The sequence below is a fragment of the Cydia fagiglandana genome, chromosome 8 (genome assembly GCF_963556715.1).
Source record: "Cydia fagiglandana chromosome 8, ilCydFagi1.1, whole genome shotgun sequence".
NCBI classification, from domain to species: domain Eukaryota; kingdom Metazoa; phylum Arthropoda; class Insecta; order Lepidoptera; family Tortricidae; genus Cydia; species Cydia fagiglandana.
This window is the reverse complement of record NC_085939.1, coordinates 21,426,390-21,453,861: the sequence shown is the minus strand read 5'-3', so window position 1 is coordinate 21,453,861 and position 27,472 is coordinate 21,426,390. Positions and strand designations below refer to the sequence as shown.

The 27,472-nt window shown below is 38.7% G+C and overlaps 2 protein-coding genes across 2 annotated transcripts; both read right to left on the bottom strand.

Moving 5' to 3' along the window:
* Positions 1-12,987: 12,987 nt before the first annotated feature.
* On the bottom strand, positions 12,988-19,743 carry LOC134666976 (uncharacterized). Its single transcript, XM_063524287.1, has 7 exons — positions 19,640-19,743; positions 16,920-17,081; positions 16,254-16,378; positions 15,326-15,481; positions 14,916-15,075; positions 14,086-14,254; positions 12,988-13,147 (listed from the first exon to the last, which is right to left on the bottom strand). Exons 1-7 carry the CDS (start codon positions 19,704-19,706, stop codon positions 12,988-12,990), a joined length of 999 nt encoding a protein of 332 aa, XP_063380357.1. The 5' UTR covers positions 19,707-19,743.
* A 1,516-nt stretch (positions 19,744-21,259) lies between these two features.
* LOC134667088 (uncharacterized) lies at positions 21,260-26,877 on the bottom strand. Its single transcript, XM_063524380.1, has 4 exons — positions 26,746-26,877; positions 23,063-23,195; positions 22,348-22,643; positions 21,260-21,479 (listed from the first exon to the last, which is right to left on the bottom strand). Exons 1-4 carry the CDS (start codon positions 26,801-26,803, stop codon positions 21,271-21,273), a joined length of 696 nt encoding a protein of 231 aa, XP_063380450.1. The 5' UTR covers positions 26,804-26,877; the 3' UTR covers positions 21,260-21,270.
* Positions 26,878-27,472: the final 595 nt, after the last annotated feature.

The following is a 27,472-nucleotide window of genomic DNA, read 5'->3' as shown; positions in this document are numbered from 1 at the left end:
AACTCAGCCAAGAAACACCGGTAATTTTAAATAAAGAAACCACGACACCGAAAGATCGGTTTGACCACAGCCAGAACGATGTGTTTGCTTATCTGCGAGACATACAGACCAAACCGCAGCAGCAGCAGCGGCTGCAATCGCAACTACAATCGCAGCCGCAGCCACAGTCGCAGCTTCAGACGCAATCGCAGCTTCAGACGCAATCGCAAAACCCGGCACAGACCACCAAAGCTAAAGTAAAGACCTCTAAAAAACTTAAGCCCGAAGACGTGGTTGAAATCGGTGCATATGCATCCGATATCACCGACATTGACTCGTTTTTCTCCGTAGTTGGTCACTTAGCCAAATTTACTGAAAAGGCGGTTAACGAGGAGAAAAGCGTCAATAGAGCCAACAAGGACGCTATCACCAGAGCATCCTTTGAAATAATAAAGGCCCTAGATAAAGGTCGACACATCCTGAAATACGATGTGCAACCCTCAAAAATTAGAGAAATCAGGCAGGTGCTTGAGGAGGCCAGAAGTCCTCCACCCGCACGGACTCAGTTTAGGATGTCAGATAGTCACACAACAATACCGGCCATAAGTGCAGAAATCAGTGAAGGGCTGAACAGGACATGCATGACTGAAGTTACAGAGTCCCTGACCGGCATTTCACAAAGACTTTGTGAGCTGCCGAAAAGAACAGAAATGGCCCAACTCATCAAAGACACCGTTCAACAAGAACTTGGAGAGATAAAAACAATTTTACATAATCTCCGCAAACACGAACACACAGACAGAAGTCGTACTTCAAGTCAGAAGCAATGCCCCGTCACATCCAATTTCAATGACGAGATTATGGTAGAGGATGGAGAGGGAGATTTCACTCCGGTCCTCTCAAAGAAAGATAGGAGGAGGCGCGCGCAGGGGCTACGTACGGAAACTGCACCTGGGCCAATTGACTCTACCACCCGGGCGAGATACACCGTAATGATAGAGTCAATTGATCCCAGACATAACGGAGAGGAAATAGTAAAGGAGATAAAAAATAAGGTTGATGTTGTGGAGATGGGCATAGAAGTTAACAATGTTCGTGTCACTAAACAACAGAAAGTTGCCGTAATATGCAACTCAGAAAGGGACCGCGCAAAGTACGCCGAAGCTGTGAAAACGCACACCGAGAGACTCACAGTGACTACTCCACAGCTGCGTAAACCCCTGCTACGACTCATAGGTGTTACACCTGATGTAACAAATGAGAAAGTGGCAGAGGCCGTAGTGAAACAAAATGAGAGTCTGATAGGTAATATCCCACAGGTAGAACGGCAGGTCAGAGTGGTTCGACGAAATAGGGGTAGAACCACCGCGACCAATAATTTGGTCATCGAAGTTAGCCCCTCAATGTGGGCCACTCTCAAAGACCGTAAGATCCGAATTGGGTACCAGATTATACCGGTGTATGATCAGTCACCCATTGTACAATGTTTCCGATGCCAGGAGTACGGCCACAGGGCACCAAACTGCCTAAACAAAAACGTCTGCGGCTACTGCACTCTAGACCATGACACACGCAGTTGTCCACAAAGGCCGAACGCATCACCCTGCTGCGCCAACTGTAAAAAACAGGGCGTAGTACACGATCATCCAGCGTATAGCACTGACTGCCCAGAATGGCAGAAGTGGGACCGGATAGCTCGGCTATCGGTCCAGTATTGCTAAGGGCAGCCAGATGCAACATCAAAGATTAAATAATTCACAGAATGACACTGGACGACCTAATATGCTCCGTGGTTATAATATACCTAGACTTGCATGTGATAATAACACCCTTTCTGTTGTGCAAGCAAACTTAGCCCGTAATCAGCATGCTTCTGAGGAAATAGTACGATGCGCATTAGAGGACAAATACGACATAATTTTTATCACTGAACCATACGTTGGTAGAGGCACTAAAATGAAACCAGTAACTGATTATGACCTATTTCAACAATCCGACATGACAAGCACCAATCCAACCAAGGCATGTATTGCAGTAAAACGTAAACTGGGTACATGCCTTGCAATGACGCAGCATATAACCACAAACTTAGTCACCATACAGTTATGCCTGAGGAACAACCAAAAAATATATCTAACATCTGTATATGTAGAGCCTAAAGAAGATCCCTTACATACATTGAAGAATTTGGAAAACATCATTCAACTTTATAAAAACCAAATGCATATTGTCTGTGGTGACTTAAATGGGTGGCACACATCATGGGGCTCAGCAAAGAACAATGACAGAGGCAGGCTTATTTATGACATTGCTCTAAATAACGACTTTGTTATATGCAACTTCGGCGCAGAACCTACTTTTGAAGCAACAACACATAGCAGAATAAGAACATCAGTGATCGATCTAACTGTGGTTTCTGCAACTTTCGCAGATAAAATTGAAGAATGGAAAGTTAACCATGCTATCACACCCTCCTCAGATCACCATGCCATCCAATTTAAAATAAATCTTAACAGTAATAAGGTAAAAAAGAAAACATCTACAACCACTTTTAAATATAACACTAGTCAGGCCGATTGGAATGAATTCGAAACCATCTTAAAAGAAAATATAACTACATCTGGCTATGACACTACTGACATTGATAACTTAAACCCTAATCAATTAGATACATATATAAGCAGCATAACCAATGTCATTACTAATACATGTAACAATGTTTTTAGGAGAAATACGCCTTTAACAAGAATACCTTGGTGGACCCCAGAATTGACTATATTAAAGAAAAAGGTAATACATTTGCACCACCGATTACAGGATTTGAAGAGGGGAAATAAGGACTTGACTGGGATTATTGCAGAACTCAATGAGGCCCGTGATGAATACGCCCAAAAAATGCGAGATACATCCACCAAAGCCTTCAGAGAGTTCTGCAATAAGCAAGGGAAAGACGACGTCTGGTCAGTCACTAACAGGCTCCTTAAATGCAAACCCCCGCCGCTACCGCCTGCCACGTTAAGAATTGAAGGAGACCGTTACACAACTTCTGCGATTGACACAGCGGAGAAACTTACCACCAAATTCTTCCCCGATGACGACCCAAGTGAAGACACACCCTGCCACACTCTGGTCCGAAAATACACTCAAGTTAACAACAACCAATACGTAGATAATAATGAAAAGCCATTTACTATCGCTGAAATTAAAGAAGCAATTAAATATATGTCACCTAAAAAAGCTCCAGGCTTAGACCACTTAACCGCAGATATCTGCAAACATTTCACAGAGATATATCCCGAATTAACGACTAAAATATATAATAGATGCCTTACGACTAATTACTTTCCCACTGCCTGGAAATGCGCCTACATAAAAACAATACCTAAACCTAATAAAGACAATTACAACTGTATATCTTCCTATCGGCCTATTGGACTGATAAACGTTTTCGGTAAAATACTAGAAAAATTAATAGCGAAACGTCTAACATACCACATGCAAAAGACTTCTGCATGCAGTGATCATCAGTACGGTTTTAAGGAGCAACGCTCAACCACTGATGCACTGCATAAAGCAATAAATATTATCAGAGAGGCTAAGGCAGAAAAGAAGCTGGTACTGGTCATATCACTGGACATTCAAGGAGCGTTTGATCATGCTTGGTGGCCAGCCCTGTTAAAACGGCTAAAACAAACAAAATGTCCTGCAAACATATATCACATCATACAGAGCTATCTGACTAATCGCACTGTAACCCTTAATTATGCAGACGCATCGATTAGTAAAGCACAGACCAGAGGTTGCGTCCAAGGGTCAGTCCTTGGACCCATCTTTTGGAATACGATAATTGATTCGCTACTGGTTCAGAGTCTGCCACCGGGAAATTACATGCAGGCCTACGCTGACGATGTGTTGCTTATATGTACTGGGGAAGACCTCGTGCAGTTAGAGCGTAACGCCAATTCAGTGCTCGAAGGAGTATATAAATGGGGCATTGATAACAAATTAGCTTTTGGACCCCAGAAAACTAAAATGCTTACACCAACCCCCAAGGCCAAGGCTGCAAAGATCCAAATGAATGGTATAAACATAAAATTTGACACTAAATTTAAACTACTAGGCGTGATAATAGATGAATACCTAACTTTTGTTGACCACAGCGAATATATCATCAAAAAGGCGCACTCCATATACAAGAAGCTCTGTATCTATATTAAGCCAACTTGGGGGATCCACGCTGGAAATGTGAACACCATCTACAGGCAGGTAATTGAACCGATAGTTACCTATGCGGCAGAGATATGGCACCCCGCTGTAAAGTACAAAAAGGTCATTGGTTCATTACTTAGCCTCCAGCGTGGTTTCGCAATAAAGATGGTTCATGGTTTCAGGACATTACCGACTGTAGCATCTATTGCACTGGCCGGGTTGACACCCCTTCACCTAAAAGTCCAAGAGGTTGCCTCGACGGAAAAGGTGAAGCGCACACAGATAACTGAGTACTTGCCAAACGATATAAAGTACGATAAAAGGGTCTCCGTTACCGAATTGCTACATCCCGCGGATAGAATAGATATTACCTTCAAAGAAGTTTTTAATCAGGAACAACTTGACCTATACTATGAAGATAATGAAATGCACAGGGTCTTCACTGACGGAAGTAGGCACGACGGGTTGGTCGGTGCGGCTGTTGTGATTGACTACCCTGATGGTAGGAGTTTAATGAAGAAACTCAAGTTACACAGCAGCTGCACTGTATTCCAGGCCGAGTGCTTAGCAGTAGAAAGTGCTTGTAGAGAGTGCATTCAACAAGAATTACCAAAGGTCGCTGTTTTCTCGGACTCCAAAGCTGCACTGATGGAAATCTCTAATCGTAGCAGTACAAACAGCATTGTGAACAGAATTCATAAGTTATTATATAATATCAGGGAGTCTGGGAAAACAGCGATACAATTCTGCTGGATTAAGGCGCATGTTGGCCTGATCGGGAACGAAAGGGCTGACATGGCGGCCAAAGCTGCAGCAGCATTACATAAGTCACCAGATTACGATCTTTTCCCGCTGTCGTATCACAAAATCAACCATAAGAAATACATTTTCGAGATGCACAGCAAATGGTATGAGGACAGCACGACTGGCAGACACATGAAAAAGTACTTACCTAGCATCGAAACAATCAGAAAGCTGCGTGGCTCTATGTCAGTCAGTTTTCAGTTGACTCAAATACTCACGGGGCATGGCTATCATAAAACATACCTACACCGCTTCAAGATAGCAGATGACAACCGATGCCCCTGTGACGATACTACCTGTCAAACTATTGACCATCTATTAACACAGTGCCCGTATTATGACCGAGCTCGTATTGAGCACGAAATAATATGCCAAAATATTAATATAGATCCTTATGACATCAATAGTATAATAACTAAGGAAACATCTATAGAATCGTTCAATAAATTCATAAATAAAATTATAAACAGTTTAAAGAAATTCAATAATACAAATATAACAGTTTAAACAATTTCTAAAGATTAATAAATTATAGATAAAACTTAAAAACCATAGTTATAATTATAAAAATATATCAGTTAAAATAAACTTGAAATAATGTCGCCCGTATCCTTTGCGGGGATATTATATTCAAGATTAAAAGTAATGCGATGCCGGGTCTCAAATTAGTTGAGCCCCGGCGCCCACACATAAGATTAAAAGAAATATCAGAATTATAGCCGCAGGGGGAATGGTCGCCCGTATTGATAGCGAGGGCCATTCTCCTATAATAACATAGTATCTTATAAAAAAAAAAAAACCTAACCTAACCTAACCTAACTAACTCAACCTAACCTAACCTAACCTAACCAAAACCAAACACTACCTGAATAAATTGATTTTTGGCACAATTTTAGTACTCAACGAGCCCGATTTTTTGATACTATATTTATTTTCATAGTCCTCCTGGTTCCGTAGATATTCAAATTTTTACAACTTTTCAAAATCTCACTTCTTCAAAAATTCGTAACTCAGTCATCTTTTCACTTTTCAATATTTTTTCCTTTCCTAAAAATCTCTCTTTGACATTTCTTAATAATCCAATACTAAAAATAATCTATTCTCATACAACTTCATATAAAAATATCCAATTTTCTTCACTTTTTAATTGCACCTGCCAAAAAGCTACAAGCAATCTACATTTTTACTAATATCTCTGTATCCACCCAATAGATTTTTCTAGTTTTTATTTTATTAAGTAAAGTAAATTTTTTTCATTCATTTTTCTTATATAAGTCAACCTCGTATCTCCTACAGTTTTTTGAATAACTTCGAAGTTCACTTCCGTCGTCTTCTGACCTAACTTTACCACACTTTTTAATAGTTTGTTAAACAAATTTTATTTAAAAATTCTGAAACTTAGTACATATTTAAAGTTTATTAAGCTCTATTTTTTGGTATCATTTATATTTTCGTATTTTGTTTGGTTACGGAGATATTAAATTTTTAGTGGTCCTTTAATTTTCCTAATTTTTTAAAAATTCATAACTCACTCATTTTTCAAGTTTTTCATAGTTTTACTTCACATTAAAATCCGTCTTTGTTATATCTATAAAATAGTCTAATACATCTAAATAGTGTTCATACATTTTCATAGTTTAATTTTATAATTTCTTCGAAATTTAGCGGTGCCTGCAAAAATCATAATAGCAATCATTCTAAAACTTATTTATCTTCATTTCCACTCGGTAGATTTCTCTTGTTTTAAATTCATTTGATAGATCTTTGTGTTTTTAACATTTTCTTTAGATAACCTTTTCTTAAAATCTCTTCGTTGCATTAAAATTATTATTTTTCTTAAAATTTAATCTATTTTTTTTTTTTTTTTTAATCTCCTTAATTCTATACTTGCCAAATTTAATTTTGCAAAATGAGCAACTCCGACGATGACGATGTCCCGTACATTGGAACTGACATCTTCAACCTAGACTTTCTTTCGGCTGAAGATACTGTGCTTGAGGAAACGGATGGAGGTCGACCTACTGAGGGAGCACAGGAAGAGCCGGTGCCGCCACCTATTCAAGCCCCCCTGGACTTGCTCACACAAATAAAGAACCTGTTACAGGACTACACTGATGAGCTCGAGGCGGCCGTAGACATGATTGACGAAAACCTAAAAACAGATAAGCAGCATAGAAGCGTCACTGTGGAAAATAAACGATACATCACCACAGCGGGCAAGAACATCATGGCTGCAGCTTCAGACTACACGAAAAACATTATGAAATTGTGTACGGACTTAAACTCCAAACTCACTAACAACGCCACCACGCAAATTAACTGTTGTACACAAACCGATTTTACTCCGCCCGTGGAACAAAGTCTAATTGAAAACGGTGACAACCCCGTGTCTGCCGCAAGCGGCGTAACTAATCAAACAAGCGACATTAAAGCCATAATAACTTCGGTTATCAAGAAAGAAATCAACAGTTTAAGACATGATTTAAAACTTACTAGCGAAAACACTATAACTAAGCCTTCATACTCGTCGATGGCAGCAAAGCCTAAACAAACACTGAACAACCCTATCACACAGGTTTATAAACCGGCAATAATTATAACTCCCAAGAAGGCCGGCTCTGGTGCTGCGGACACTTTAAACGTTTGGAGGAATTCGGTAACCTTTCGAGACACAGATTTTGCTCCTACCTCGACGAAATTCATCTCTAACGGCAAGGTAAGAGTTGAATTCAACAACGTTCAACAACGAGACATCGCCCTCAGCAAGACAAACGACATAAACGCAGAAGTTACTGCGGAGACCTCCAAGACACTTCGGCCAATGGTCATACTGAAGGGTGTGTCTGACGATGTCCCTGTAAACGAACTCACGGATATTATCATTAATCAAAACCAACCACTTCTAGACACAGTTAAGAACAAAACAGATTTAAAATTTCACTTTAAACGAGGGAACAACAAAAATACTCGCCTCTATAACGCCGTTTTGATGACCACCCCTGACACTTTTAAAGCGTTACTAAAGTGCAACAAGATAAATATTGACCATCAGCGAGTGCACGTAGAGGAGTACGTCCCTGTTCTCCAATGTTACAAATGTTTGGAATATGGACACACTCGAAAACACTGTAAATCTCCGGACACCATATGTTCGTACTGTGCGATACCTAACCACGAATACAAGGACTGCCCACACCGCCAAAACAACAAAAAAGTTAAATGCCACAATTGTGACAAGCTAAATAAAGAAAGCCAACTAGAAAACAAATACAACAGTGCCCATAGCGCCACCTCACATTACTGCCCGAGGATGGTCTCCATGCACAATAGAATCAAGTGCCGCATCGATTATGGACAATAATAAAACTACAGACTTAATTGTTATACATAGTAATTCTGCTTATTCTGTAACTAATTTGCTTTGTATAGTTTGTGTAACCTTAACAGTATTTTCTTTGTTGATCTTTAAATAACTTGTAAACAGGACTTGACTATTAATTGTATCTTGCAACATGTAAGTTGTTAAAAATCAAAATCATTATTTAATTTCCATTATCTGTAATAGGTTGCCTAGGCACCTAGGTGCGACTTACTGCATCTCGCAGGGTTAACTGATTTACGTCGGTGAACGCTTCGGGTATGCCCTATCACTTACTCACCACATAAACATCTAATAAATAATAATTAACTACTTTATATTATATAATCACTAATCTCTTACAGGGGGGCAGTGGCCGGGCGGCCGCCCGCACTCATGACTCTAGTCGTGAGGCGGGCGGTCGGGCGGCAGAACTAACCCCCTCAAATTTCTTATTTAGGGCAGGTGGTCGCCCGTATACCGATAGCGGGGGCCAGCTATCCATAAAATCTAAATCACAAACACCCCAAAAACACTAATCACTCACCAAATCACATCATAACACACTATACATGAAGTGGGGGAGGTTTTAGTCCGTAGGCGGCTGGGCACCATTCCCAGCTGAGTCGGACATAACCGTCGGCCCGGGCCGGCGGTATACATGAGTATTTCCTCCCTCACCGGGAAAAAAAAAAAAAAAAAAAAAAACCTAACTAACTCAAAACCTAACCTAACTAACTCAAAACCTAACCTAACTAACTCAAAACCTAACCTAACTAACTCAAAACCTAACCTAACTAACTCAAAACCTAACCTAACTAACTCAAAACCTAACCTAACTAACTCAAAACCTAACCTAACTAACTCAAAACCTAACCTAACTAACTCAAAACCTAACCTAACTAACTCAAAACCTAACCTAACTAACTCAAAACCTAACCTAACTAACTCAAAACCTAACCTAACTAACTCAAAACCTAACCTAACTAACTCAAAACCTAACCTAACTAACTCAAAACCTAACCTAACTAACTCAAAACCTAACCTAACTAACTCAAAACCTAACCTAACTAACTCAAAACCTTACCTAACTAACTCAAAACCTAACCTAACTAACTCAAAACCTAACCTAACTAACTCAAAACCTAACCTAACTAACTCAAAACCTAACCTAACTAACTCAAAACCTAACCTAACTAACTCAAAACCTAACCTAACTAACTCAAAACCTTACCTAACTAACTCAAAACCTAACCTAACTAACTCAAAACCTAACCTAACTAACTCAAAACCTAACCTAACTAACTCAAAACCTAACCTAACTAACTCAAAACCTAACCTAACTAACTCAAAACCTAACCTAACTAACTCAAAACCTAACCTAACTAACTCAAAACCTAACCTAACTCAAAACCTAACCTAACTCAAAACCTAACCTAACTAACTCAAAACCTAACCTAACTAACTCAAAACCTAACCTAACTAACTCAAAACCTAACCTAACTAACTCAAAACCTAACCTAACTAACTCAAAACCTAACCTAACTAACTCAAAACCTAACCTAACTAACTCAAAACCTAACCTAACTAACTCAAAACCTAACCTAACTAACTCAAAACCTAACCTAACTAACTCAAAACCTAACCTAACTAACTCAAAACCTAACCTAACTAACTCAAAACCTAACCTAACTAACTCAAAACCTAACCTAACTAACTCAAAACCTAACCTAACTAACTCAAAACCTAACCTAACTAACTCAAAACCTAACCTAACTAACTCAAAACCTAACCTAACTAACTCAAAACCTAACCTAACTAACTCAAAACCTAACCTAACTAACTCAAAACCTAACCTAACTAACTCAAAACCTAACCTAACTAACTCAAAACCTAACCTAACTAACTCAAAACCTAACCTAACTAACTCAAAACCTAACCTAACTAACTCAAAACCTAACCTAACTAACTCAAAACCTAACCTAACTAACTCAAAACCTAACCTAACTAACTCAAAACCTAACCTAACTAACTCAAAACCTAACCTAACTAACTCAAAACCTAACCTAACTAACTCAAAACCTAACCTAACTAACTCCGAACCTTACCTAACCATTGTGTTGTCCAAATGACCAGGTGGTTTGTGGAAAAATCTTAACAGCGTGTTCTATCTGCGATGTTTTTATTGGTAAGCGCCACCTATCGGATTTGTGTAATATGTAATTTCCTGTGATTTCGTGTTCCTTTACTTACAATTACAATTTTACTCCTTTATACAGGTTAGGGGTCATCCATTAATTACGTCACACGAGATTCTAGGTTTTTGATCCCTCCCCCCCTCCTTGTCACACTTGGTCACATTTGGCAAACCCCTCCCCCCCTCGTGTGACGTCACATTTTTTCTACGAAATCGCCAAATCGAATTAAGTACCTAAGTATTATTAATATTTTATCAAAATATTTTTGACGATATAAATATTAGTAATTTTATAACCCAAAACTGCTTAGGAAAGAATATTAAACGAATAAAAACGATTATTGTTTTAAAACTTGTTATTTAAATGTACAGCGAATAAAATAATTTAAATAAATTTTCGGTTACTGATGAAGTTAAAGTGACGTCACAAAGTTTGTGTCTCCCCCTCCCCCATATCACAATATGTCACATTTTCTTGACCCCCTCCCTCCCCCTAAACGTGTGATGTAATTAATGGATGACCCCTTACATTGACGAGTGGAGATTATAAACATTCTTTAACACTGGATAAGAAATAAATAAATATTATTGTAACGAAGTTCCTCATCGGACTGTTAATGATATTGGCGCCACAAGTCATACATCTACCCTAGATGCAAATATTTGGTAGTGTAGGTGGTAGTGGTTAGTCAGAAGCCAAAGTAGTGCGAATATTGGGGTCACAAGCCATATTAGAGAACAGAACAGAACAAAACGCATTATTTATTTGTCGTGTAGATAAATGGGACTGGATCTTTCACTTACTTATAGTTCGTTTTTTAGCATTAGAAAGAACTTGCAAGAAGGTAAGCGATCTTGACATGTCTTTTGAAAAACGCCTTTAAAAAAAAAATCAAAAACTATTGCTAATGATAGCAGAAGAATATAAATGATCGTTTTAGATTTTTAATTGGTACATATTTGCCGTAACTCATTTTTAAATTGTGTTTTTCAATTAAAAGACACATCAAGATTGTTTACCTTATTTCATTAGAAAAACGAACTAAAAAATAAAAAAAAACGAACTTTAGATGATAATAGATTACAATACAAACAAGAAAAAAGAAAAGGTGGTGGGTGGATGTGCTGCAGCTCGCCTGGTTATAATTTTTTTTTATAATTGGATGATTTTAAATAGATTTAATAAATGGAAACAAAATAACGTTTAAGCAAAGCAACATTCACAGTTTTAGCAAGTTTGCGCCTTTTCAAGATGTTTAGTGTTTCTACTGTACACTAGGTGACAGTAGTAGTACCAGTTTTTACGCAGTGTTTTTTTTTAATCTTACTCAATTTTTAGGTTTCCATATAAAATGTTATCTTAGCATTGTACAAAGTGTGCGAAATGTGTGTTCGGTGTAAGGTGAAGGTGGATAGAATTACTATTGGATAATATTATTATTGTGCATTTTGGGTGAAGCCCTATTTTGAGAAATATTTAAATATTAGTGTAATACTACAGAAAATGAAAACCTACCAATTTCTTTTTACATTTAATGTTTCTTGTAATAATGGACTACGAGTAGAAAGATATAACGATGTAAAATTTATTTCATAATTTAATTGTATGCTTCTATAACTTGTATGGCTTGCTCAGTTTTGCTAAGTTTCATGAGTTCATGACAGTTCTTTGTCCAATGTGTATTTTGTCTCACATTTTCCTTTAATGAGAGAGTGAGAAGCAATGACATTGGACCAATATATTGGACAGATGGAATACCACCCTAATGTGTATTATCCCCTAGTTCCGTCACCCGCCGCCAGATGGCAGCACGCGTCTCCACCTGCTGACTCCTCGCCAGAGTATGCTGGCTCACAAATACACACTCCGCTGTAGTGTCGTCCCTTTCAAATCAATGGATACAAGAGAACGGGACGACACTACAGTGTTACCACTTTTTAATTTCTACTCTTTTTTGCTAGGCTGTACTATAGTTCGTTTTTTTTAGCATTAGAAAGAAGTTGCAAGAGGGTAAGCAATCTTGACATGTCTTTTAATTGAAAAACGCTTTTTAAAAATAAAAAAAAACTATTACTTATGAAAGCAGAAGAATATAAATGGTCGCATTAGATTCATAATTGTTACATATTTGCCGAAACTTATTTTTAAAATGTGTTTTTCAATTAAAAGACACATCAAGATTGTTTACCTTATTTCTAATGCTAAAAAAAAAACGAAGTATAACCTCTTTAATAAATATCATTTAGGGAGGTACCAGATGCGTTTCGGTAATTATTTGCGAAGATAGCCATGGCCTAATCCGCAAAGACTATTAGCCACACACTCTTGTATAGGACCTATAGGTACATGTGCAACGAGAAGAGACCCCTGTGCTTCTAGTGAACTAACAAAGCTGGAGTGTAATAAAACAACCAAACAAGAGAAAACAAGTAATATAATCTAGCAGTGACAATGACAGTTGCATTGATCGCCATGGGCAGGGTTGGCGCTGGCGCTGGCGCTGGCAGTGGTGTAGTAGCGCGCGCACTCCGCCTCGACGCCGGGGACGTGCCGCTGCAGGAAGGCGCGGTGCGCCGACACGAGTGTGAACGCGGCGTACCTGCGTCACAAACGACGAGCACATTTAGTTACTAGAGTTACACCAAAAAAAAGTCTGCAGCAATTCTGATAGCCCACGCAGTGCAAGTGTTATTTATACGCCATAATTTCATAGAAGTTTGACGTTTAAAATAACAATTGCACTACGTGGACTATTAAAAACGCTGCAGACTTTTTTTGGTCTAACTCTAACCCCCTTATTCATAAACGCGCTACAAACCTCCATTAGCTAATAATCGTTTGTCTTTATCTGTCATTTTGACTTATTTATTTGTAAGAAAAGGATAAAACATAATTTAACTAATTCAGTTTAATTCAATTTAATTGAACTAAATCAGGTTTTATGAATAAGGGAGTTAGAAAATAGGGACCACTTGAGAGTGACTTGCTAAGAATTTGACTTACTTACTTGTTATTGTTACTTTTACTAACGTTTTCAATAAATTGCCGCGAAGATTATAAGAAACAATGACATTGGAGAGAAAACAAGGGAACATGTTAAAATTATTCCAAATGATATATGATTATGAGTTATATTTAGCCCTGAATGAATCTTCATCATACCTACATCTTTGTAGGTATGGGGATGGTAAGGTACGGTTAAAAAGCTAGGTGGCTAAAAAAATTAGTTAGTAAAAAAGTAAACTATACTAGCTCAAAAGTTACAAGGGCATTCATTCAGTTACGTTACGTGTATAGTAGATATGGCGGTGAGAGCACAGTAGATACGCAGCCTAACAAAACTCTATCTAAGCTAACTGTACACCGACTCGGTATCGGTAGGTAAGTGGTAAGCCACAGAATGTCGAAGAAGGAAGAACCACTATAAACGTCAAATTCCTATAAAATATGACGTATAAGGGTATAAGGGTAAATATGGCACACGGTATAGGAACCAGGACGGCCTGGCAGCGATGAGTGTGACGCGCAGGCGGGTACCGGAACGTAGCGCAGCCGGTGACGGTCCCGTACGGGCCGGGGTCCGGGAAGGGCGTGGAGCCGACGCCGCGCAGGCGCGGGACGGCGGCGTGCCCGGCGCCGCTGTAGGACGCCAGCCCGCTGCCGGCGTCGCCGCGGCACACCAGCGACGCGGCCGTGCCGCCGGCACCTGGCGAGGAAACATATATCTACTTGTAACGTATACATGAGAGATATCGACATATTTGTATATGTATGTCACTCACGTACGGTCAAAGATAATATATGTAGTCTGTGCTGTGCCACAACGTACCTGCTCACAGCACAGCCGGAACAATCCTTTACGGCATTCGTTGGTTGATTGTTGAATGACTCTATAACTAGGACTGAACGGCGCGACGTGGCACACAACTCATTGACCGTAATTAAAAGACGTAATTAATTAATGTACGTATAAATATTAGCTCAACATGTTTCGATCTGACATGTCTTAGACACAGTCTACGCCGGGCTGTTGCTGTACAGAATCGAAAAATATCGTCGGGAGCTTTCTGGTAAACTAGAACTTAATGAACAACAAATTGCTAACTAGATTTAGTGGCTATACAACTCATACGGTGATGACATGGGCCGGACAACAGACGCCTACGAATATGGATGGTATTATGGGAGCGACAACTGCGATATGACTAATATGGGGTAAAGTGAATTGAAACCAACTACATAGGTAAGGAGGTAGATCACTGGGGGATGCTTAGTTTGAGGCAGCTGCCAATCCTATCCGCCGTCGAGCTTTCGATGTAAAGACTCCGGCTCCCTCACCCAGCTCTACCACCAGTATTATGCTTCACCTGGTTTGAATCCGGCGCAGATCTTGTCTTCAGTGAGCTGCTCCAGGAAGTAGGGCTCCGAGCCGTTGGCACAGCGCTCGCGGGACGCGTAGCGCACCTCCAGCGCCGTGAACAGGGGCGAAGGCAGCCCCTGACCCGCCAGCTGCAGCGTGCCCATGTTCTGGAACATACATTAGACTCATTATAGAATATATTTGACCATACCTCTCTCTGTGTGGAAAATGACGATACGGTCATTAATGTTGTGGGGACCTTTCGGTTAGAAAATTTCTAAGCAGTTTGCTAAAGTGACACTTGACTTTTCATTCTACTAAACTGCTCAATATACCTGCAAAAATTTCCACGGGTTTTTGCCTCTGACTATGATCAACTATGGATACCTACTTTATATTGATGTTTTAGACACTCACGCGACCGTAGCTCCCGTCAGCCAAACATGTGTCCTCGAAGCTGACGCATATCGGCGTGACGCCGACGAGCGGCTCGCTCAGCGCCACCACGGCGATGTCGTCTGCGTACAGGCCCGCGCGGTCGCGGTACGACGGAGGAATGTGGATCGCACTCACCTGAAATAAGCAACATAGGCCTACATCGACTAAACCAAATAAAAAGCCAAAATGACGCAACACGCAGACCTAACAGTACTACCGCAAATGGCCTTACGCAATTGTATGAACTCGCTTTTGAGCGGCAGCAGGGGGGGGGGGGAACCCCAACTAGGGATTCGCTATTCTGGGCTCTCGCTATAATGGGGCACCTCCCTCACCTTGGAAGGCATAGGTATAGGTATCGAGGCAGCAAGTGGGGGCAAAAATCAACAAAGTAAAAGGAGGAAAAAAATTGTTTCCACATGCAGAATAAGAAAAACCGGGCAAGTGCGAGTCGGACTCGCGCACGAAGGGTTCCGTACCAAAATGCAAAAAAAAAAACAAAAAAAAGCAAAAAGAAAACGGTCACCCATCCAAGTACTGACCCCTCCCGACGTTGCTTAACTTTGGTCAAAAATCACGTTTGTTGTATGGGAGCCCCATTTAAATCTTTATTTTATTCTGTTTTTAGTATTGGTTGTTATAGCGGCAACAGAAATACATCATCTGTGAAAATTTCAACTGTCTAGCTATCACGGTTCGTGAGATACAGCCTGGTGACAGACGGACGGACGGACGGACGGACGGACGGAAGGACGGACGGATGGACAGCGAAGTCTTAGTAATAGGGTCCCGTTTTACCCTTTGGGTACGGAACCCTAAAAATGCAGCAAAAAGGATGAAAGACCTTGGTACTTGCTTTGGGTCGTTTCGCACACCACCATATTTAAACACCTATAAACAAGCATACGTTGGCCTTCTGCACGGCCGCCCACACAGTTCCGCTCGAGAGTCCACCGTAGGTGCGCGCCACCGTGAACTGCGAGGCCGGCAGCGGGCCTCCCTCGGCTCCCTCCCCCCAGAAGCAGCGGGCGGCTGGAAACAACATTATAATATTGTGAAATAAGTATTCCGATGCGGATAACATTGTCCCAGTCCTAGTCCAAGGCTGTGCAAAAGATAAAAATTATTTAATTGGAAAATATCCAAAAATTATAACAATTATAATACGCTTAAATACTTACTTAAATACGTATTATAAATGTACAATCATGGTTTAGAAAAGTAAACATAAAATAAAAGATCTTGTAATAAGCAAAAATTGTAACTGGCTCTAACATATTTTACATCAATACCTAACTAAGAGAGCACTTATGCCGTCTGTCTCCGTCGGTGTTCTCGTAATCTCCTCACTCCAGCGCAGGAACTGCGTGCCGCTCACTTGGTACTCGATGTCGGTGTATGGAGGAGGTCTACGGTGTACCTGATATGACGGTAGATGGCGTGACGAGCGAGCCGCCGCACTTGTGCCGTCTGTCTCCGTCGGTGTTCTCGTAATCTCCTCACTCCAGCGCAGGAACTGCGTGCCGCTCACTTGGTACTCGATGTCGGTGTATGGAGGAGGTCTACGGTGTACCTGATATGACGGTAGATGGCGTGACGAGCGAGCCGCCGCACTTGTGCCGTCTGTCTCCATCGGTGTTCTCGTAAATCTCCACACTCCAGCGCAGGAACTGCGTGCCGCTCACTTGGTACTCGATGTCGGTGTACGCTTGGACTAGGTCGGGTTCAGTCGGCACTATGTTAAAAATAATAAGTTTTTGTCAAGAATTATCCTTCATAAGTTAAACCAACATATCTTATAGCATTTAATAACTGGAGTCAAACTGAATGCTAAAAAGGTTTTGTTATTCATTAATAAATTATAAGAAGCAGTAACATCTAATACTGAGATTATTTCTTTATAGCGCAGAAGACGTGCTAATAGAAAGTATAGAAACCAATATTTGTTATTTAGATATTACGTAACAAAAGGTGTACAATTTCAACGACTAAATCTATCAATTTTACATTACTGCTCTAAAATCGTTACCGGCCTCTTAAAGCTGGATAAGAACAAAGCTAAATTGAAAAGATTTTTACCATAAATTGTAAATATCGATATCACTATTTGCAATCCCTAAACTTTTTATTAGTCGTGTGAGTGAGCGTGCTTGCGGACTAGGTAAGTACTCGTAGGTCCGGTCCGGCGCCAAAAGGACAAAAACTAGAGGTAAAGGTAACCCTATATTTGTGAATCGGGCGACAAAAACAAAACAATAACTCTTGTTTGATAGGTAGTGCAGGTGGTACATTTAAAACGCATATGTTTGGTGCTTATAAGGAAACTATCAATAGATAAGTATAAAATACATATTCGTGTCACAAATAAGGAAAGGTCGAGTTATAAGGCGCAATTAAACTAGTTATTATATAAACAGATTTTAGGATTAAAACGTGGAACAGTCATTTTAAAATTATTGTTTATAACCATTACTTTAGACGTCTTGGTTTTTGTACTAGGATCTTGCAGTCTCTAATCCATAAATTTGTATTTAGGATTCCGTAGCCAAAGGGTAAAAACGGGACCCTATTACTAAGACTCCACTGTCCGTCTGTCTGTCTGTCACCAGGCTGTATCTCATTAATGCTCATGAAATATAGCCAGACCGTTGAAATTTTCACAGATAATGTATTTCTGTTGCCGCTATAACAACAAATTTATACTAAAAACAGAATAAAATAAATGTTTAAGGTGCCGGTGCCGACTCAGGTGCCGTCTTATTTACTGACAGGTTGGGTAAGTTTATCAAAGCCGGCTTGTCTGCTTTAAACCATACTCAACTTGGAAGTTCACATTTAAATGTATCTATTCTACTGTTTATTTATAGACTACGCCGCTTTTTTTATTTGTTTTCCTAGCTAGGTATAGTCTGCTTTATATTTCTATTTGTTTTGTTTTCAGTATATTTGAGTTTTACTTGTTGTTAATGTGTCTTATCTTCTATTTTACCGTGTAAGCGAATTGGTAAACTACCTACTGTAAGCTTATATGTGCAAAATGATTATGGTAAAAAATATTGTACCTACCTATTGTATTGTAAAGAATATAAATTAAATAATAAGTAAAACCGCCAGTTGTTTGCCTTTATGTTTAGTCAAGTGTTTCTTCTGTAGTTTGTGTTTTTAGGGTTCCGTACCTCAAAGGGAAAAAACGGAACCCTTATAGGATCACTCGTGCGTCTGTCTGTCTGTCTGTCCGTCTGTCACAGTAGATTTTCTCCGGAACTACTGGACCAATTAAGTTGAAATTTGGTACACATATGTAAGTTTGTGACCCAAATACGGACATGTAACGTAAACAAGTGAATTTTAAACATGGGGGCTACTTTTGGGGGGTAAATGAAAAATATAAAAAATAAAGCTTTAAGTATATAAGCTTTATTTATCATATGTTACATATCAAATGAAAAAGCTTATTGTAAGGATCTCAGATATATTTTTTTATAATTTTCGAACAGTTTAGAAGTAATTCAAGAAAATAGGCAAAAAATTTTGAAAATTTTGATCCGACCCCTATGGATTTTTTAAAGACATTTCACTCACGTTTCACATAAAAAAATACATTGTTAAAAATTGTGTAATGTGCGGAACCCAGGCGGAACCCTTGGAACGCCAGTTCGACTCGCACTTGGCCGGTTTTTCTTTAATTAAGAATATTGGTAGGTATTTATATAACAGAGGACACAAAGATAAACAACTTAGCGGTATAGGTACCTGTTGTAAACAAGCTTGGTACCTACCTATAGCAGAAAACAGAAGAGGTGTATTAATACATACTAATTACGAGATACTAAATAAGTATAGGTACCTTACTGTGATGATCAATTTCTGCAGAAGAAACGTTGCATGCGTAGTCAACAGAATAGAGCTCGTTACTTTTGTTAAAAAATTAGCCATTTGTAAAGAATTGTCAAAAATATTCATTAATAGGTATGGTTAATAAGTTAAATGTTTGTAACAAATCGTAAATATATATAGTTTATTATACAAGTAGGAAGTATGGTCGCACCAATAAAATTCTGCAACGGATTTGATAGCCCACGCAGTGTAAGTGTTATATATACGTCATAATTTCATAGAAGTTTGACGTTTAAAACGACATTTGCACTGCGTGGGCTATCAAAATCGCTGCAAATTTTTACGGTCTAACTCTAGCCATATTAGGTAGGTACAATGCGCTTATGAACGTCAAATAAAGCTACACCGGCTCCAACCCTACACCTCTGCCTCGAGAAGATTTAAAAGTATACTTACACCTGCAAAAGACGTTTGCAAAAAACTGAGAGCCGGCCACACCAAGCCACACAATCACCTTCCACATGGTGTCGCACCACAGACAGCGTGTGGCGGCGCTTCGACGCCACTTTTCTATTTATACTTATGCATCGCATTAAATGCTTTACATACCTATAGGTACATATTGCACTTGTGTCCACGATAGAATAAAATTAAAATCGACTCGACCAATTTAGGAAGGCTCCGTTTCCATACATACTACTAACAATCAGTTACCCTCTTAAGTCAGTCGAATTATCATTCATAACCAATATAACAAGTGCTATAATAGGTATAATGAAAAAGCGCAGGATATACGAGTAGGAGCCTAAAAGTGGTTCAATAACTTCCACGTTACGAGCAAGTGTGTCGAAAAATAAATAAATAGGTACTTATTGTTATTGAAAATAATACAAGCTGTTAGCGCACCATCATCTCATCTGTGATGATCCTTTAAACTCTTTGTTTATGATAAGAATATATAGGTACCTACTTATTGGTAACAAACTAATGGTAAGATTTTTTTTATTAAAGCTATATTATGCTGTTTCAGTTACGGGACAAGGAGGAAAAAACAAAAACTATAAGGTATATGTACCTACCAGAGATGTGACTTATTTGAAATACTTGTATTTAAAATGCAAATACAAAATGCAAAATACCTATTTTGTATTTTGTATTTAAATACCTTTTGAAGAAAACTATTTTGTATTTTATTTGAAATAGTTTTTGGGACCTATTTTCTATTTTCAAAATACAAAATACTTTATAGTAGGTAGGTAACGTAGGTAGGAGTTACAATCTCTTCTGATGTTACAATCCTGGCAACTCTCTCATTCTTTTAACATGGAACTATTGAATCTGTTTAGTGTCGCACATGACCACAAGCGTAGCGAATGGTTATAAAAGTGGAATCTTGAGTGTTGCGAGGGTTTCAAGGCACGATAGGAGAACAAACTTGTCTGCCCTGGTGAAACACAAACGAGACGTTTTCATCACACTAACGAGAGACATTATTATACTAGCTGTAAAACATAACAAATTAATGCTTCAAAAGTTGGCCGTTAAAAACCATCATGCATACCTACATCCTACCGGTTAATATGGGCAAACAACTAGAAATTTGCACTTTAGATAGAGGATTGATTTCAAAGAATGACGAGTCTTTTCAACTCGGAAATTCCGAGAAATACTTTTTAATTCAGACTAGGTCACTCTATCGCCGTTTTATCGCAAAGTATTTGTATTTTGAAAATACCTATTTCGTATTTTGTATTTAAATACAAATTCAAAAACTATTTTGTATTTTGCATTTGAAATAGTATTATCAAGGAAGTATTTGTATTTTGTATTTAAATACTTTTTATAAAGTATTTTTCACATCTCTGGTACCTACCTTGCTCAATTTGTTCTTAGAAAACATGAGATTGGATTTTGAAATAACAATAAAACCGGTCAAGTACGAGTCGGACTCGCGTTCCAAGGGTTTCGTACATTACCTACACAATTTTTAACAATGTATTTTTTTTAAGTGAAACGTGAGTGCCCTCCCCCTGCTGATCTTCAGTTAACCCTATGGGGCGCAGCACTGCATCCAAAGAAAGGTACCATCATCCCACAAGCACCAAAGGGTTGGCAGAACACTTGACGTCCCCAGCATCCGCCTCGTGGATGCCGTCATCATCATCATCGGCCCAGCGCGTGCCGTAGTAGCGCGTGTAGTAGCGCTCCTTGCAGTAGAGTAGCGCCGCGAAGGTGGCCAGGAAGGCCAGGTTAGCGCACACGTACGTCTGCACGCTGATCACTGTGGGCTCCTCGTCTGAAACATTATATATTATCACAAATAAATACGAGATAAATATACAGTATGCGTCTGACCATGGGGCTTTAATTCCAGGGCTTGATTTTACTCGCTAAACTGAGTTACTTTTATTATGGGACCAACCCTAAAGTCAGAGAAAAATTTTTGGCTTTTCCATAGAAAACGTCGACATCTGATCAGCCAAAATGTATGAAAAAGTAAATATTATTTTCGGGATTTCTGGGTTGGTGCCATAATAAAAGTAGCTCAGTTTAGCGAGGAGAACCGAGCCCTGAATTTAAAGCCCCATGGTCAGTAACACTCTGTATGTAGAGTCGGACCAAAAAAAGTCTGCAGCGGATTTGATAGCCCACTCAGTGTAAGTGTTATTTATTAAATACGTCATAATTTCATAGAAGTTTGACGTTTAAAATAACTCGTGCGCTATCAAATCCGCTGCAGACTTTCCTTGGTCTGACTCTATGAAGATTGGAAACTACGTACTACTGCCGTGTATGCAGTGTTTATAATTTTGAGATTCAATTCAGAATGCTCTCGGATTGCTTTATCTTAGGTACCAAAGTAGGTACCTACATGTGCGTTTTAATTTTTCCAAGACTGGGGGGTATTTATTCTCATATCTGGAATTATCTTGATACGCAAGTAAGTATCATTGTTGTTTTGTTAAGCCTGTGAATCTATTTAATTTTGATAATTATCTATATTTTGTACACAAATATATACATACTCCGTTTAAAAATGCACCAGTGCTAGAGTGATTAATTAAATATTGACTTAAAAAGTGTTATCGATATGACGCAATTTATAAATCATACTGACAAAAGTGACTCCTCGACGTTCTCAGCTATTTCATCACCTTGGGAACTTTCATACGACGCCGCCCTGTCTCCTTCCCTCACTGCGACCTCTCTGTTCGGCGCAGCATTTATCGGAGCCGCATCTTCGAGGGGTGTTGCATACGACAACGTCACGCTGTCTTCTTCCCTCCTCGTGTGTTCTCTGTCTCTCCGGACCACTCTCAGTTCCACCACCTTGCTGGGCCGCGGTGCTCGCGGGTGAGATGACGGCGAGGGGTAGAAGACGCACGTCCAGGGCCCCGAGTGCGCGGGCGCGGCGTTCACAGTGATCTTGCATGAGCTCACGGCCGCATTGTAAAAAACTCTGAAAAAGTTTCGTAAAAATTATGTAAAATGTATTTTTGTTCTATTGAAAATGTCTTTTAATTCGCTAGCCACATCCATGCTTTGGCATTGTACAACTTCATTAGATAGTCGACTCCGCAAGTTCTAGGTTGTGAATAAATCAGATTTTAAGCACTCTAAATATGTAGGTAAGTCAGAATGTACCTACTCGTAAAACCATAAAATAGTTTTAGTCCCAAACCGAAACTAAGTTGCCTTTTACTACTTTACTGAACGTCTGAGATACGTGGTAGTGGTACAGTAAATGTAGCTGTGGAATCATCTTCAACTTACAAGAGATGAACTCACACCCGACGAGGGGCGCTTAGCTCTCGCACATATGTCGACAATCTCCCCTGCCCGTGCCGCAGTAATGTCAGCCCATCAGACTTTACTTACAGCAGGTCCGCTACCTCGGGATGTATGAACTCACACCCGATGAGGGGCACTTCGCTCTCGCACACAATGTCCGCGTTCTCTCCTGCTTCTGCCACGATAATGTCAGCCGCCTCAGACTTTACGGTCCTGTAACCTGATGCAACCATATTTAAAATGGAACTCATTTTCTAATAAAAACGACACAGGGGCATTTCAGAAAAGTGTCGTGTACGTACATTGTGTACTCGTGATGCCAATTTTTAACACTTCTGACAAAGCTATGAAGCCGATTTGGCATGATAAGTTCTGTGCCTCCAGTGTAAAAGGGTTAAACTCGAGTTTGTCCAAATTACAAATTTTGCCAGTAAAAGGTTTATTTCATGAAACTACATCTTTTGTGCTGACACCCACTGCCCTATGACTTCTAATTGCTGAGATATCGATTGTGCAAAAGGATTAAACTTTGCCAAAAATCATAACCATTATGTTCAAAACGATTTATTTTTATATAATCGCGTTTAAAAAATTTGATACTTAAGAATCGTGTTACGAACGATGGTTAAAGTAAAGTTTAATCTTAGTGAATAAAATACATTTCAAGAAACACTTGGTGTAAAGAAATCAAAATTCACTTAGATCTATTTCAACTACCGAGTCTAGTTCGTGAATGACGGTAAAACTTAAGTTTTTTTATTATTCACAAACATTTTTTAAGACTTCTTGATGTGTAAAGGGGTATAAATAATTTACTTTGACCGTTTTTCACCATCTAGTTTCGCTTAATTGAGTTAATGATTATGGTTAATGTTCACTTAGATTCCTTTCCATATATTTTTTTTTAGTTGGTCAATGTTGTGCAAAACGGTGGAAGTCAAATATCAAAAAGAAAGTCCTGTAGAAGAAAAGACATTTAAAAGGCTGATTGTGAAATAATTGTGCAACAATAACAAAAAAAAAACAAAGATGGGGAAGGAAGAAGACAAGTACAGTCATCAGCAATAGTATCTTACACAACTAGGGCCGCAAAAATATGTGACACGTTCTTATTTGGAGCGCAATAAGAGCGCGTCATATGTTTTTGCGGCCCTAGTTGTGTAAGATACTATTGTTGATGACTGTACAACTGCCCTGGTGTCAGTACAACACTACTACAGTACAACATTACTTTGTTGAAATTGTGAATGGTTCAGTAACCATTAACAATTTCAACAGAGTAATTAAATATATTAAGTCACTCTTTAATTACATTGATATTATTCTTTTTGGTTTGTTTTTCTTTACCATCAATCTAAAAAAATGCAATATTTAGTTCCCAAAAAGTTTCTTTACACAATACAAAAGTTCAAAAAGATTTTAGCAACACTAGAGAAAGTGCAGTTTAACCTTTTCACACATTCATTATTTTTGTGAAAAGGGATATAAGTTGTTTTTGAAAGCCAATATTTCCGTTACTTTCACATAAGTCAGGTTAATTTAAATGAAAAATTATAATTCATGACTTAAACTATCTAAACTAAAAACAAAAACCTAATTTTTTTAGAAACAATGCAGAGAAAACACGGTTTGAAACGTTTTTCGGCCATACTGAAAAATTTCATTTTTTGAGTTTAACCCTTTTACACTGGAGGCACAGAGTTGATAACGTACCTACCTATTAAATTCATCGGTACTTCAATCATACCTACAGTTTTCTGCCGATTATATTTAAGATCTACTGTACCTACGTTAGTACTATTCTGTACCTACATGTCACAACGCCTGACAAAGTACTTACCAAAACAAAACCTTTTTGTGGAATGTCCCTTCTAAATACTATACATCGTATTCAAAAAATCAAATCAAATATCATTTATTATCAGGCAACTAAGGCCCATAGATTCATACCTTAAAAACTAACATACATACAATAGTAAAATCTTACAAACTAAAAAATTATTTCGGCGACACGGCGGTTTTCAGTTGTGTCGCATGTTCCGGAGTAGTATTTGGCAGATTCCCACGGAACCGCCCAAACACCACACCCTTCGGCCAGAAGTCCGCGCTCGCGATGGTTTCCAGCAGCGGCGGGGTATTAGTCCATGTAAAGTATTACCGCAAATGTAACTGACAAAGTGGGCCTAATATCTAGACACGCGGCAGCGTGTCAAGCGAAGTTCAAGCAAAGGAACTGGCTAGCCAGCGCCAAGTGTAATATTACACGAACCACTTGGTGCCACTTTTGACCCTTCTATAACTCAAAACATCTTTGACGTAAACACATAAAACTACGTGTGTTTAATTATATCCATAAGGATATCTAGAAGCCCAAATTCCATGAAGCTAGCTCAAACGGTTATAAAGGTATGAAGGTCAAAAAGTCGTAAATTTTAAGACTGACTTATGACTTATAGTACCTAAACCTAACCTACTTCCAGATGACCTAGAAGGATGAAATTTGGAATCCAGCTTGGTTATTGTGTGTAACCGTAGGAAAAAATCTAAAAATAAAATAAAGTTAAAAAATAGGGGGGGTCCCCATACAAAAAAACCACTTTTTATTGGGACTGACATATAAGTACCTAAACCTAACCTACTTCCAGATGACCTAGAAGGATGAAATTTGGAATCCAGCTCGGTTATTGTGTGTAAGCGTAGGAAAAAATCTAAAAATAAAAAAAAGTTAAAAAATAGGGGTGGTCCCCATACAAAAAAATATTTTTTTTATTGTAGCGTTGGAACCGTTACAAGCAGATATTTGAAACTACCCCAATATATGTATTATTATATTTGCTATATTAAAATAAAGTTTAGTCAAAAAATAAGTGGTGTCCCCATACAAAAAACTTGTAATACGCTCTAAACAACCGGCCAACGGTGTGTCGTCGGCGGCGCGCGGCACCACATAATTATACAAAGAACAGAAGTAAAATCCATACAGCGGAAACACAAGAAAAAACATTAAATCTCAATACCTGCCTAGTTTTCTTTACAAAAAGTATTGATATCCCACCAAAAACATAAATGTAAAAAAGGAGAGCCAAGTTCAATACAAAAATTATGCTTGGCTGTGGGGCTCGCCGCAAAAAGAATGGAGATCTAAATGAGTGCCACTGCCAAGTTCTATGCAAAATCCAAATATGTATTTATAGGAACAAAATAACATTATAAACAAGTATTAAACTCTATTTCTTTGCTTTATTGGATACCTATAACAATTGCTGTTATTTAAAAAAATGTGAGATCTTAAAGTAGGTTAGATTTGGCTTGGCCAGGTTTTATCAGAATTACAATATTTATAAAATGATTGATATAATGAAAACTGGCCAAGTCAAATCTAATCTACTTTAAGATCTCACATTTTTTTAAATAACAGCAATTGTTATAGGTATCCAATAAAGCAAAGAAATAGAGTTTAATACTTGTTTATAATGTTATTTTGTTCCTATAAATACATATTTGGATTTTGCATAGAACTTGGCAGTGGCACTCATTTAGATCTCCATTCTTTTTGCGGCGAGCCCCACAGCCAAGCATAATTTTTGTATTGAACTTGGCTCTCCTTTTTTACATTTATGTTTTTGGTGGGATCGTGATTACTCGTATAGTTAGGTTTGATACCTCGAATCTCATGGATATATATACGAGTATAATGTCGATTGTAGAAGATACGTACTGAAGTTAATAAATTAGAACATGACAAAGTAAATGGAAAAAAAGTTACCTACCATGAATCTTAGAAGCCGGGAATAAACACAAATAAACAAAATATTTTAGCGCGTACATTTTCTAATTCTATCTACTAAATAAACCGAATTAATAGGTAATTGAAATTAAATCTAAAGATGTCTTCGCTCTTGCGAATAAATATAAAATGAGATTTGCAAAGACCATAATTATTATCTATTGCTCCGCTCCGTTCGCTCCCTATTGGTAGATGTAAAGATGTTTAATTGTTTGTAAACATTCACAGAATCGCATTAGGTACCTAAAGTTTCACGAGCCTGCGTCACGTTTGATAATGATGAATTAATTGCTTGAATTAGAGTAAAATATTGGCGAGATGTGTATTACTATCATCTTATTACGTCATTTGATTAAATATTACTAAAATTAGCTGGTCTTTTTTTGCAGACACATTAGAAAAAATAGAATAGAATAAGCAGAACACCTGTACCGAATTTTATTATAACCACCATCGATGCAGCGGAAGAACTGGCCAGGAAAGGTTTAGAAACACCGGCACGTGGACACGAACCCATCATACCCCTACCAGTATTCTACATACCAAACCAGCTAAACCAACATCACAAACACTCCACAATAAATAAGTACTGGGCTGAAATGAACACATGAAGGCAGACTAAAGAACTTCTACCGGAACAAAACTACAAGCTCACCAAAATACTATTAGCGGATGGTGCTGGAGCTAACATACGGCGTTGCATGAACAAG

What these genes read in the sequence shown, in the direction of transcription:
- LOC134666976 (XM_063524287.1), bottom strand. Translation starts at nt 19,706, where the DNA reads ATGTGGAAGGTGATTGTGTGGCTTGGTGTGGCCGGCTCTCAGTTTTTT. An exon ending in CTGCGCCGGATTCAAACCAG is followed by an intron (nt 14,255 to 14,915) that starts GTGAAGCATAAT and finishes TTTCCTCGCCAG; the next exon opens with GTGCCGGCGGCACGGCCGCG. An exon ending in ACCGGCTGCGCTACGTTCCG is followed by an intron (nt 13,148 to 14,085) that starts GTACCCGCCTGC and finishes TTTGTGACGCAG; the next exon opens with GTACGCCGCGTTCACACTCG.
- LOC134667088 (XM_063524380.1), bottom strand. Translation starts at nt 26,803, where the DNA reads ATGTACGCGCTAAAATATTTTGTTTATTTGTGTTTATTCCCGGCTTCT. An exon ending in CCCGGCTTCTAAGATTCATG is followed by an intron (nt 23,196 to 26,745) that starts GTAGGTAACTTT and finishes TGGTTGCATCAG; the next exon opens with GTTACAGGACCGTAAAGTCT. An exon ending in CCCGAGGTAGCGGACCTGCT is followed by an intron (nt 22,644 to 23,062) that starts GTAAGTAAAGTC and finishes AAACTTTTTCAG; the next exon opens with AGTTTTTTACAATGCGGCCG.